Genomic DNA, 13122 nt, shown 5'->3' on the forward strand with positions numbered 1-13122 from the left:
CCTGAGTAGCTAGGATTACAGGTGGGAGCCACCAGGATAGGCTTGTCTGAGACTCTTATCTCCAGTTACCCACCAAGAAAACTGAATGGGGAGGCTGTGGTTCAAGGGGTTGAGTGCTAGCATAAGCAATAAAACCTCAAGGACAGGACCCAAACCTTGAGTTCAAGGCACAGGACCACACAAAAATAATAAAGAGAGAAGTAGCAAGGGGACAGTGGGAGGAGAGATTTACCATTCATCAAATACAATAGTCTAGAAGCTGACAAGGTGCTGACCCAAGTCACAACCAATCATCTATTTGAGGAAGCACAGTGACAACCAAGTAAATAAACAAATATGTGAAGCAACCATAGCAAGATCAACAGTGCAGGTGAGAGGGCTTTAAAGGGGTCATTGTGAGTCAAGTGCTGGTGGCTCACACCTGTTATCCTAACTACTCAGGAGGCTGAGATTTGAGGATCCTGTTTCAAAGCCAGCCCAGGCACTAAAGTCCATGAGACTTTTATCTTCAATACACTACTTTAAAAAGCTGTGGCTCAAGTGGTAGAGCACTAGCCTTAAGCTCAAGGACAGGGCCCAGGCCCTGAGTTCAAGCCCCAGTCCTCAGACTTCAGCTTCCTGAGTAGATAGGATTACATATGTGAGCCACCACAGCCAGGCAACCTTTTACTATATATTATCTCATTTAATGCCCATGGCTGCCCCAATAGGAGGGCTCAGTCTGAAAGTATCAGTTCTCATTTACTTTCAGTCAATGATCAGGTCTGTTTTTCCACTGAAAGTAGTCTTGTCTCTGGGAGGAGGATAAAAATCCCTTGTTTGGTGCATCCTATATTACAAAAGTGATGAAAGGGGCTGGGAAGGTGGCTCGGTGGTAGAGTGCTTGCCTTGCATGCATGAGGCCCTGGGTTCGATTCCTCAGCACCACATAAACAAAAAGAAAAAAGCCGGAAGTGGTGCTCTGTTTCAAGTGGTAGAGCACTAGCCTTGAGCTGAAGAGCTGAGGGAGAGAGCCCAGGCCCAGAGTTCAGGCCCCATGACCAGAACCAAAAAAAAAAAAAAAAAGTGATGAAAGGGCATGAGATTAAATCTGGGTTCTTAAAGTATTGTGGGGAAGCCTGGCCTGGTTTGCAACTTTGATTAAAAAGTGACTCTGGGAAGATAAAAGGAAAACAAAACACACCTCAACTCCAATTTCCTTCAGAGTACTCTAGGAAGCTAGTTGAAGAGAGGTGAAGGGGAGAGAGACTAAATAATTTCCTTCCTTTTATGACTTTGACTGCTATACTTCCTTCAAGCAGTAATTACTGAATACAATAGCTACAATGTACCTAGCTGGGGAAGGTCCTCAGTTTACTTTCCCAAGGTGGAGAAGTATATGAGCTAAAATCTTCAGGTCTCAGCTTTACTTAGGCTGCTTGGCTCAGGGAAGAGGGGGACCTTTTCTGCAAATTCTTCTGTCCAGAAAGAGCTCTAGTTTATTCTCAATAAACAGTAGCAGGTGCTGCTAGAGATAAGGATGGTATAGAATAGATTGTGACCTAGGAGCTCACATCCTCTCGAGGGAGGCCCAAACTGAGACCTGCTCTGTGGAGAAATCAAAGAACTAGTGAGAAAATGAATATTTTAGGTCAGCAGGCAAGGGAAGGGGTTGCTGAGGTAGAACTTCTGCTCCTGTTCCTGAGAAAATGGAGAGAACTACACAAAGGTTTATTTGTGTGTGTGTGTGTGTGTGTGTGTGTGTGTGTGTGTGTGTGTGTGTGTGTGTGTGTGTGTGTGTGTGTATGCATGCCAGGGGGCTTGAACTCCAGGTCTCATGCCCTTGCTTAGCTTTTCGTGCAAGGCAGATCCTCTACCACTTGAGCCAAACCTCCACTTTGAGGTGTTTTGCTAGTTTATTGGAGATAGGAGTCTGTCAGCTTTGTCTGCCCAGTCTGGCTTTTAACAAGTATCCTCAGATCTCAGCCTACTGAGTAGCTAGGGTTATAAGCAGAAGCCTTCAAGTATCCAGGTCCACACAAAGGTTTAGAGAAGAAATTTCTAGAAGTTTGCAAAGGCCCTGCCTGATTTGTTAACTTTTTGGGTATTTATTTAGTTAGGAAAACAGCAAGATCAGCCTAACTAGGAGAAAAGCAAAAGGTGTAAATCGGTCATATCATATGGACCTTGCAGGCTGTAAGGATTTGAAAGACCCCCTCCCCAACCAACCAGGCCCTGAGCCTCTTTGTAGGGGAACAGAGTTTTGTATCTAACCAAGCTATTTCTGGCTTCTGTAACATGCTTTGCTTTTCTATTACCCCACACTCCCCCTTTGATAACTAACCTCACCAGTTAATCAACAAGCCCACACCCTACTAACTAATCCCACCCCGCAGTCAGCCCCCTGGTGTGAGCGAAGGACAGGCGCTGACAAAGGTCACTTCCTCATACCAAGGGCGGGAGACACACAACTCGGGGCATGTACACAGAGGGACCCCCTCGAACAGTGATTGGCCAAAACACATGATTTGTTTTAAAAGGATTGGCTGCCTGCGTGCAGACCAGGTTGTAATACTTTAAATTTACTGGCTGAAAAAGCGCGGGCACTCCTGTAACGGACAGAGGGGTCCCATAAAAGGACCATCCCCGGGACTGCTCGGGGTTCCCAGCCACTGACCCGAACCTTGCGGATCTCGAGGTCACGTGCACCTGGGAACCTGGGCATGCCCAAATAAAACCCTCTTGCCTTTTGCATCTGGTGTCGTCTGACTGGTGCTTGGGGCAGGGAGGTCCTGATATGGGGGACACCCGAAGTCGGGGGTCTTTCAGATTCTTGTGGATTGTTAATGTGAAGGAAAAGTACTGGTGAGTCCCCACAGTTCACCTGGGGTTCTAGCTGCTCCTCTGGCTACTCTGTTACAGCAGTGTGCCCAATATAAAAGAACTATAATATTAGTCATTGCATCATTCACAGTAGTGGAAAGGTAGGAGCAACCCAAATGTCCATGGATGAATAAACAAAATGTGATCTATGCATCCAATGAAATACTATTCAATCTTAAAAAGGAATGGCATTCGGACCCATGCTACATGAATGAATGTATATATTGTAAGTGAAATAAACCAGATATAAAAAACGACAATTTGTCTCCACATGCATAGTTAAACAATAGTAAAAATAAATAAATAAAAGTCAAATTTGCTGGGTACCCATGGGTCACATTTATAATACTAGCTTCTCAGTGGGCTGAGAACTGAGGATGGAGGCTTGAAGCCAGGTTAGGCAGAAAAATCTCTGGGGCTCTTAACCCAATTATACCAAAAAGTCAGAAGTAGAAGTGGGACTCAACAGTAGAATATCAGCCTTGCGCAAAAAAAATTCAACTTCGAATGGAGAATGAGTCGGTCAGTGCGGGTGAGAAAGAGCAAGCTTTCTGGGTGCAACAGCACTGTGGCAGAGCAGAGCACACAAAGCCAGCCCTAGGCTGATGAGGAAGGGCAGAAAAGACAGCAGAAGTTTGATTACTTTTATTGGCCAGCCCTGTGGGTTGACCCCAGGGCCTGGGTCCTGCTCCTGACCCTCATTGTGCTTAAGGCTAGTGCTCTACCACTTGAGCCACAGCCCTGACCTGCTTTTGGCTTTTTCTGAGTCTTTATTGGAAATAACACTTTCATGGACTTCCTGCCAGACTGGCTTCAGAAATTGATCCTCAGATCGCGACCTCCCGAGTAGCTAGGCATACAGGCATGAGCTACTACTTCCCCCCCCATTTCATTAACTCTTGTGTGTCATCCCCAGGAATGTGCACTGGAACCAAGGTGACCCAAGCCTTCAGGGGAGCCCCAGACCCCGGGGGCTGAGCAAAGGTGCGACTCCAGCATTATCTCCAAAGCCCAAGGAACTCGATTCCAGTGACCATTAGCAGCAGCAGAGGAGGCAGGGATCAGACTGGAGTGCACTCCAACTGCACCAAAATGCACCAGGAGCACCAATGCCCAGCGAGCACCAATTAGCTCCCAACAACCCAACTCCGCCTCTTTCTCACTGCCCAGTGGGTGAGGGAGCTACCGAGGAGCAGGATGCATGGTCGCAGCTTCAGAAGAGGGACTGAAGAACGCAAAAAATCATATATATATATATATATATATATATATATATATATAATGACAGCACCTAACAGCCATTTTTGCTTCTGTATGAATTGCTTTGTACTGGATGATTGTATGGTTTTTGTATGATTTTAACTGTGACTGGTTTTAGTTACTTAGTAGTGGAATGTCAGCCTGGGAGCCTAGAGTTGCTTAGTAAAAGACTTCAAAGGGTTTACAGCCCTGACCAAGGGGGCAAAGTCCTCAGAATTATCCCCACAGCTGCAACGCCCCTCCTGGAGGCTGAGGCAGTAAAGCCCTTGGGAAGAATTATAATGTTTTAAGAAACCTAAGCAACTCCATTTTTGTTTAACACTCCATCTCAGTTCTGCGACTTGACTCGTGATCCACTTTAGCCCCAATGCTAGGAATTTATGACAGAAAGCCATGCACAATTCTTGGAGCCATAGATGGCATTTGCTTAAGGCAGGTGTTAGCCCCCAAGTGGTGTTGCCCCCCAGCCACCTAGGACTAAGAGTTGTTAACCAACCCATTCTTCAGTGCCCGGGGCAAGGCATGCCATGCATTCTGTTGGTCCGGGTGTGAAGTAACCTTTTTCGGTCAAGCTATGGACCAAGGACATTTTTTCTGTAAAGGTCAACCAATCATTATTTGCCCAGTTTAGCTTGCTTTAAATGTAAATGTTAACCAATCATGTAATTTCTTATGTAAAAGTTCCTTAAAGTTGTTGGTTCAATACTATAAAAACTGCCCTGAGGCTCAGGGCCTCTTAGCGTCACCAGTTACCATGTGCGCGGAGGACCAAGCTCGAGCTTGCAATAAACCGGCTCTTTGTTGCTTGCATTGATCGTGGTCTCTGGTGGTCTTCTGGGGGTCCCCGAATTTCGGTATAACAGGACCTCTAATGTTGGACCCACAGTTGGCACCCAGATAGACTTGAATCTCCACGCGAAGGTGAAGGCGAGTGATACAAGCATTTGCTAGCAAGTGTAGAATGGGGAATCATGGGTCTGTGGTGGCTTCACAGTGCCCAACACTTGCATTGGCGGCGCCAACTTACCCTGCAGCTGTGACTCAGTGGTATGGCCCAACTTGCTAGTCAGGCAGCGGTGGAAATGCTATAGAGTCAGAGTGGGGACAGCGCCATTGCTGTCTTGGGTTTGGTTAGTTGTTGCTGCTGCCACCACGTGGGCACACGGTCAGGTCTGACTGTCCATATTGGCCACATGGTGATTGTAGAGTCTGGCATCTAATCTTCATGCTGGGGGAGGAAAACCAGCCTCCCAGATGAGAGGCGTGCCCGGATCCCTGGAGGCAGGGGTGGGCACTTGGCTGATAGGTTATTGAACCTGTCAGTCCAATGCCTGGGACTGGGAATTTCCGGTGGATCTGCCCGTGTTCAGATCTTTTTAGGCCAGGTGGTCGGCGTGTCCGGATCCCTGGGGTGAGCACTTGGCTGATAGGTTATTGAACCTGTCAGTCTAGTGCCTGGGACTGCGAATTTCCGGTGGATCTGCCCGTGCTCCGATCTTTTTAGGCCCGGACCAGCTTAAGTCTTGCCACGTGTGTCTCCCTAGTCGAGTGCTGGGTCCTGTCTCATCTCTGGTCATCATGCCATGGTAATTCAGATCTCCATGGAAGCTGAATTGCCTTGTTGGTATTGGTTTTATTTCTTTCCTCTTTAGCATGTTTGCTAGCTGGGTTATGTGTATTTGGGGGGCTGTGGGCCTTTGTAACAACGGGCGGCCTGTAGCCTGTTAACTGTGTAATAAAGACTCCAGTATTTCATATTCCATTATGTGGCTTCAGGGATAGCTCACAACACAGCTAGTGCGGAGCAGGGCTGCCGGGACTGAAGGGGCTTTTTCAGGTGGTGGTACTGGTGGCCCTGGTCTTCCTGCCCAATGTGGGGCCGTGGCCTTTGGACCGTGAGAGGCAGCTTGGTGGCACCCGTGGAGGTTCAGAAAAAGTGCTGGTTCTAGCTGCGGGCAGGTGAGTGCCTCGGTCCGGTATGGCATGGAATGCTGCACCCCCCCTTCTCCAAATACTTTTCTGCTGCCCCTTCTTGCTCCTTCTCCTCCTGTCGGAGTCCTCAGAGGTAGCATGGGAAAAGTCTGCACTTTTTCCCACTTTTTCCCCCAGATGGGGCAAATTGAGGCTCCAAGGATGAAAATGTGTGCACTCAATTGAGTCAGAATTAGAACCCAGGGCCATTGGTGCCCCAGTCTGGGACTCTTATTTCAAATTTCCATGCTTTACAGTCAGTCCTCCTTTCTGTTGCCCTCTCTCGTCCCCTGACCTCATCCAATGTTCTCTTTCTGGAGAGAACCCTGTATCCCAGGGTATCATGCCTTCTGTAGGACTGGTTCCCTCATCTCTGCTCTCCTCCCTCATCCCCCCCCCACCTCACCCGATCCTGTTGTTTCTGCTCAGGTCAGTCCCTTTTTCATTTTACCATTTGCACAGGGGCCCCTGGGCCTCCCTGCTCCCCTCTCCCTATTTGGCTTTCCCCATTCCTATTTTTTTTTCAGATCCTGTGGATTCCTTGGGGAGTGAGTGCAGAGATCCTCTTGGAGCTTCAGGTGCCTTGGATAGGGCGAAAGGTGAGTTTCTGGTTCCTGAGGAACTTGCCACCTTTAACTCTCCAGGAGTATGGAAGTGTCCTGGTGGAGGGATTCCCAAAATGTCCCAAAGCACAATTCCTTGAGGGTAGAATGCCACATGCGTTCCTCCTCTCCTCTGAATTGATGGGACTTGGTATTTTTTGCATTTCAAACTGTGATCATTTTTGTTATTGCCTTTTTGAAACTTAATCATATACCTGTACCTGTGTACATGCATTAGGCTAAATTTGCATTTTTCTGTGTGTGTGTGTGTGTGTGTGTGTTCAGATCCTGGGACTTGAACTCAGGGCCTGGGTGCTGTCCTTTAGTGTTTTTCACTCATGGCCCGTGCTCTGCCGCCTGATCCACAGCTCCACTTCTGGCTTTTTGGTGGTTCATTGGAGATAAGTCGTACAGATTTCACTGGCTTAGAACAAGGATTCTCATATTTCAGCCTTCTGAGTAGCTAGGATGGCATGTGTGAACCATTGGCTTTGACTGCTCCCTCACATCATTCCAACTCCCTTATCTCCTAGCAAGTCTATGGATACTTAAATTGCTTCCTATAGTGGGGCATTTCAGATTTGCTTATGGGATTTTTCCTGGTCCCATAAGAAGTGGGTAATTTGTGTATCAGGATCTGACTTGACTGACTGTTGGCTGGACTCAAAGGAAGAGGCTGATTTTTTTTTTGTTGGGGGGGGGGGTCCTGTCGTGGGGCCTGAACTCTGGGCCTGGGTGCTGTCCCTCAGCTCTTCAGCTCAAGGCTAGCACTCTACCACATGAGCCACAGCACCACTTCTGGCTTTTTTCTTTTTGCTTATGTGGTGCTGAGGAATGGAACCCAAGGCCTCATGCATGCAAGACAAGCGCTCTACCACTGAATTTTTGAGGTTGATGCTTTTCCTTTCTCCTCAGTCTGTGGCTGATCTCTGGCCATTCTGGTGTGTTGAGTACAGAGGGCTCTTTGCCACAGGGCTAATCAGTGGAGATTAGCAAATGCTCTAGTTAATACCTTGAGGTTAACTTGGCAGCTAGAAGTATGTCCTGTAGCAGTTAATTGCCCTTGTCAGTGTTTGAATTGTGTGAGTTGTGTGTCTTCTGTATTTTGCATATGCCGGACCCTCTGCATTTCATACATGTGTCAGAGTCAGAAAGACAAAGACTTAAATGAAACTGTTGCTTCCTAACAACCACAATGGAACTGGGAATGGAGGGAGCCTCTGTAGCATGTGCAATGGAGTGGGGAAAGGAGGTGAGCCACAGATAACCTAGCCTGGATCTCTCTTTGAGACCTCTCCTCTTTCCCAACTTCATATGGGAACTGAAGGAAAGCTGGTAACCAAAGCTGCTAACACTAGCCCAGGGCCTGCAGGCAGGGTTAAGCTCCAGAGCTGCTAACACTAGCCCAGGGCCTGCAGGCAGGGTTACGCTCTCCTCAGCAGGGATGATTAGCAGGTCTGGCCTTATTCTGGAGGAATGGAGCTGGCAGCAGGGGAGGTTCAGGAGCCTCTAGAGAAGCTCACCCCCACTTCAGGGTGATGGGTCCTAGGTATGAGCCTAGCTCCAAGGTTTCTCAGTGGGCCCTGGCCTTATGGATTACCAGAGTGCTAGTTAATAAAGGAATATAGTTAGTTAGCTGGGCACCAGTCGCTCATGCCTGTAATCCTAGCTACTCAGGAGGCTGAGAACTAAGCTCATGATTCAAAAACAGCCTTGGCAGAAAAGTCTGAAACTTTGCTCTCCTATTAACTACCAAAAAGCCACAAAGTGGATCTATGGCTCAAGTGATAGGAGCACAGAAGCTCAGGGACAGGATCCAGGCCCTGAGTTTAAGCCCTAGGACCAGTCCCCAAAATAAAACAAAACTGAAACACAAAGTTACTCTGTGCTATGGCTGGCAATTCTAGGTGCTAGTAGGACTCTCATTCCAGAAACCTATAAGGAAACTAGGGTTCTGTGGGGCTTGAACTTGTTTAAGATCCCTACCATGAGCTAGATTACCATTGGCCTTCCTGGACTTGTGCCCAAGGCTATCTAATTATTGGGCATGTACAGCCTTTTAATTTAACTTTCATTTCCTTGGAAGTGAGCTGCGGCTAAAGTGGTAGAGCATCAGCCTAGAGAGAAAAGGTTATGAGAGAGCACACAGAGCCAGACTTCAAGCTCCAGCACTGGCACAAATAAACGCACTCTCTTTTCCACCTATATGAGCCATGGAGAGACTGGTGTTGGAGTGAATGCAGTTGTGCTCTTTTGCTTACTAACTGGTGGGTCTTTATGTACTTTATAGTGCCAGCTGTGGCTTGAAATCATGGCCTGGGTACTATAAACTGAGCTTTTTTGCTCAGTGCTACCACTTGAGCTACAGCTCTAATTATAGGTTTTTAGGTGGCTCATTGGAGGTAAGAGTCTCATGAACTTTCCTGCCCAGACTGGTTTGACCCATGATTTTCAGATCTCGGCCTCTCCTGAATAGCTAGGATAACAGATGTGGGCCACCAGCACCTGGCTTAGCTGGCTAAAATGCAAAAACCACCTGGAGGCAGCCCCAGAGACTTGGATTTAGTTGGTCAGGTTGGGGCTGGCACTATGCTGTGTGTCTGTGTCTGTGTGTCTGTACGTGCTTGTGTAGTTGCCTAAACACAGGACCTCAGATTCTATTTTGTTGTTGTTGATGCTGGGGTTGAACTCAGGAACTAGGGAAATATCCATGAGAGTCTTTTTCTCAAGGCTACCACTGAGCCACAGCTCTATTTCCAGCTTTTTCTGAGTAATTTACTGAAGATAGCATTTCATGGAGTTTTGTGCCCAGGCTGGCTTTGAACTGTGATCCCCAGCATCCTGAGTAGCAGCAGCAAGGATTACAGGTATGAGCCAGCAGGTCCCAGCTCGTATTTGTAAAGAAGGATGAGGTAGTGATTATCTTTTATCATAAAGCTTGCCTCTGGGCATAAATAGTTTGTGTACCACTTGTTGTTGTTATTGTTGTTATCACGTCAGAGGTGGGGATGGAACTCAGGACCTTGTACTTATCAGGACAGGCTTCTCCAAGAGCTAAATCCCCAGCCCCACCTCATATTTTTTATTGTTTTTTTTCCCCTCACAATTGGTGCTCTACCAGATGAGCCCCATCTCTATTTCTGTTTTATGTTTTTGATTTTTTTTCTTGTTAATTGGAGGTAAGAGTGTCAGACTTGCCTGCCCAGGCTGGCTTTGAACTGCAATCCTCTCATCTCAACCTCAGGAAGTAGAATGGTGGGTTTCCAGAGGATGGGAAAAGGCATGGATGGGTGCTGCTAATTAATAGGTACCCAATTTCAGTTTGGGATACTGAGAAAGTTCTAGAAGTTGGTATCAGTGAGGTTGCTTGAAATGTGACTGTACTTAAAGCCACTGAAGTGTGTACTTCTACTTGGTTTGTATAGCATGTTTTATGCTATACTTATTTTCACACAATGAGAGAATAATTAACATTGCAGCCAGAGAGGGGCTGGACAAGAAGGGTTGGCAGGAGGTGTAAAGTTCACTCATTCAGTTTCTCACCACCAAATATCTGTTGTTGGACCATTTGTGCTGGGCCTGTGCCAAGTTGGAACAAAGGCAGTGGGTGGTTGCTTGGAACTGGTGGTCTATTACTTGAGCCACACTTATACTTCTGGCTTTTTACAGGTTAATTGGAGATTAATCTCTCAGATTTAGCTGCCATGGCTGGCTTTGAACTTAATATACTATCTTAAACTCATGAGTGGAACCTGCTCTCTCTCATTTTTTTTTTTTTTGTCAGTCGTGGGGCTTGAACTCTGGGCTTGGGTGCTGTCCTTGTGATCTTTAGCTCAAGGCGAGCGCTCTACCCGCTTGAGCCACAGTACCACTTCCGGTTTTCTTGTGGTTTATTGGAGATAAGAGTCTCATGAACTTTCCTGCCCGGGCTGGCTTTGAACCATGATCCTCAGATCTCAGCCTCCTGAGTAGCTAGGATTACAGGCATGAGCCACCAGCTCCCGGCCTGCTCTTTTTTTTTTTTTTTTTTTTTTGATGTTTTTGGTTATCAGGCTGGGCACTGACCCTGAGTTGTTCTGCTTAAGGCTAGTTCTCTACCACTTAGATCCACTGCACTACTTTTGGTTTTCTGGTGATTAATTAGAGATGAGAGTCTCACAGACTTTGCTGCTCATTAGCCTTTATCTTCAATCCTCTGATCTCAGCCTCCTGAGTAGTTAGGATTACAGGCAGGAGCCCCTGCACCTTGCTGGAGACCTGCTCTTCTATGAGGGAAGGGGCTCGGATTATCTCCATTTTACAGATGTAGAAACAGAGGCAAAAAAATTAAAATGACTTGTCTATGATGTCATGAGTTAGTAAATGCCAGAGCTGGGACTTTTATCTTTTAGCAAAGCTCACCCTCAAATAATACTCCATTTGTGTGTGGCCTTTGTCATCCCATCATATTCCTGTACCAAGGAATCAACACCCACAGGTGTGATTAAGAACATGGCCCTGTCTGGTGAGGAGAGTGCCTGGGTTCGAGTCTCATGTTCACTATTGAATTTGGATTGAGATGTTTGTATGGCCAAGATTCAAGTTTTATGATCTTGTCTCTGGCCAATCATTTGTTCTGTGTTCCAGTGGCCAGGTCTGTAAGACTAGGATAATTTATTACCAAGTTCACCCATTAAAGTCAGCTGTATAGTTCATTTGAGTGAAGATGGCAACCTTGGGCTGAGTGTCTCATTCAGTGGTATTCTGTACATTTTTAGCATGGTGGGAAGGAGGAGGGAGGTGAGGGTAGAGGAAGAAGAACCAAGAGGAAGAGGTAGAGGTAGAGGTGGAAGTTGGCCAGGTATCAGTGGGTGGAGCCAGTAATCCTAGTTACTCAGGGGGCTAACATCTGAAGATGATAGTTCAAACCAGCCAGTACAGGAAAGTCTAAGATTTTGTTGTTGTTGTTGTTGTCAGTCATGGGGCTTGAACTCTGGACTTGGGCGCTGTCCCTGCACTCTTCAGCTCAAGGCTGAGCGCTTTACCACTTGAGCCACAGTGCCACTTCCGGTTTTCTAGTGGCTTATTGGAGATAAGAGTCTCAAGGACTTTCCTACCTGGGCTGGCTTTGAACCTTGTTCCTCAGATCTCAGCCTCCTGAGTAGCTAGATTTACAGGCGTGAGCCACGAGTGACTGCCAAGATTTTTATCTCAAACTACTCAGAAAAGACTGGAAGTGGAACTGTGGCTCAATTGGTAAAGTACTAGCCTTTTTTTGTGTGTGTGGGGTCTGGTCCTGGGGCCTGGGCGCTGTCCCTCAGCTCTTCAGCTCAAGGCTAGCACTCTACCACTTGGGTCCCAGCGCCACTTCTGGCTTTTTTCTTTTTTGCTTATGTGGTGCTGAGGAATCGAACCCAGGGCCTCATGCATGCAAGGCAAGTGCTGTACCACTGAACAACCTTCCCAGCCCCAAAGCACTAGCTTTCATTGAACACAAAGAGGCTCATGGACAGTGCTCAGGCTCTGAGTTCAAGCCCCAAGACTAGCGAAAAAGTAAGAGACAAAAGTAGAAAAGATAGGGTTTTGTGTTAGTAATATAGTTTGTTGTTGCTGCGACAAAATACTTGACAGAAATAACCTAAGGGAAAAAGGATTTCTTTTGCTTCATGTCAGAGGCAATCTTGGCAAAGCAGAACAACTCATGGTAGCCAGGGAGTTAGGGGAAGGGGTAAGAGTGGGAAAGAGAATGCCTGCCTGCATTGCAGTATTCTCTCCCCCACCCTACTTTAATTTCATATGGCAAGCCTGCCTATGGAATGGTGCGACCTATATGCAGGAGAGATTCAGTTAATCTGATATCCAGCCCAACCCCCCCCCCCACACACACAAAGGCTGCTTTACTCATCAGCTGGATGCATCTAAACCAATCGATCTCAATTAAGTTCATCCTCAAGATTTAACCATCACAGATGTCAGCTTCATTTGCCTCCAGATTTACCTTACTTGTTCTCTCACAACTCACCTATAATTTGTCATTGTTGGGTTTTGTTTTGTTATGTTTTGTTGGTTATGGGGCTTGGGCCTGGGCTCTGTCCCTAAGCTCTTCAGCTTAAGGCTAGCACTCTACCACCTGAGCCACAGTGCCACTTTGAGTTTTTTGAGTGGTTTATTGGAGATAGGAGTCTCACAGACTTTCCTGCCTGGGTTGGCTTTGAACTATGATCCTCAGATCTCAGCCTCCTGAGTAGCTAGGATTACAGGCATGAGCCACCAGCACCCAGCTTCATTGTTGGTTTTTTTTAAGCACTCTTAAACTACTATGTGTGTGTGTGTATGTATGCACCTGCACGCATGAGTACACATGCTGATACTGTGGCTGGAACTCAGCCTCTGTGAGTGAGTTCTTCCTTTTGTATTCAAGATAAGGCTGATGCTACCACTTGAGCCA

At 46.9% G+C, this 13122-nt stretch overlaps 1 protein-coding gene across 1 annotated transcript in view; it reads left to right on the top strand.

Moving 5' to 3' along the window:
• Positions 1-13122, top strand: part of LOC138806655 (zinc finger protein 585A-like) — a 166546-nt gene that overhangs the window by 1713 nt on the left and 151711 nt on the right. Inside the window, exon 2 of the mRNA XM_069992076.1 lies at positions 6621-6692. Within this exon, the coding sequence (XP_069848177.1) occupies positions 6621-6692 (72 nt within the window). The remainder of the gene's footprint in view (positions 1-6620; positions 6693-13122) is intronic.

The sequence above is a fragment of the Dipodomys merriami genome, unplaced genomic scaffold, assembly GCF_024711535.1.
Source record: "Dipodomys merriami isolate MVZ:Mamm:240054 unplaced genomic scaffold, mDipMer1.0.p SCAF_403, whole genome shotgun sequence".
Lineage (NCBI taxonomy): Eukaryota > Metazoa > Chordata > Mammalia > Rodentia > Heteromyidae > Dipodomys > Dipodomys merriami.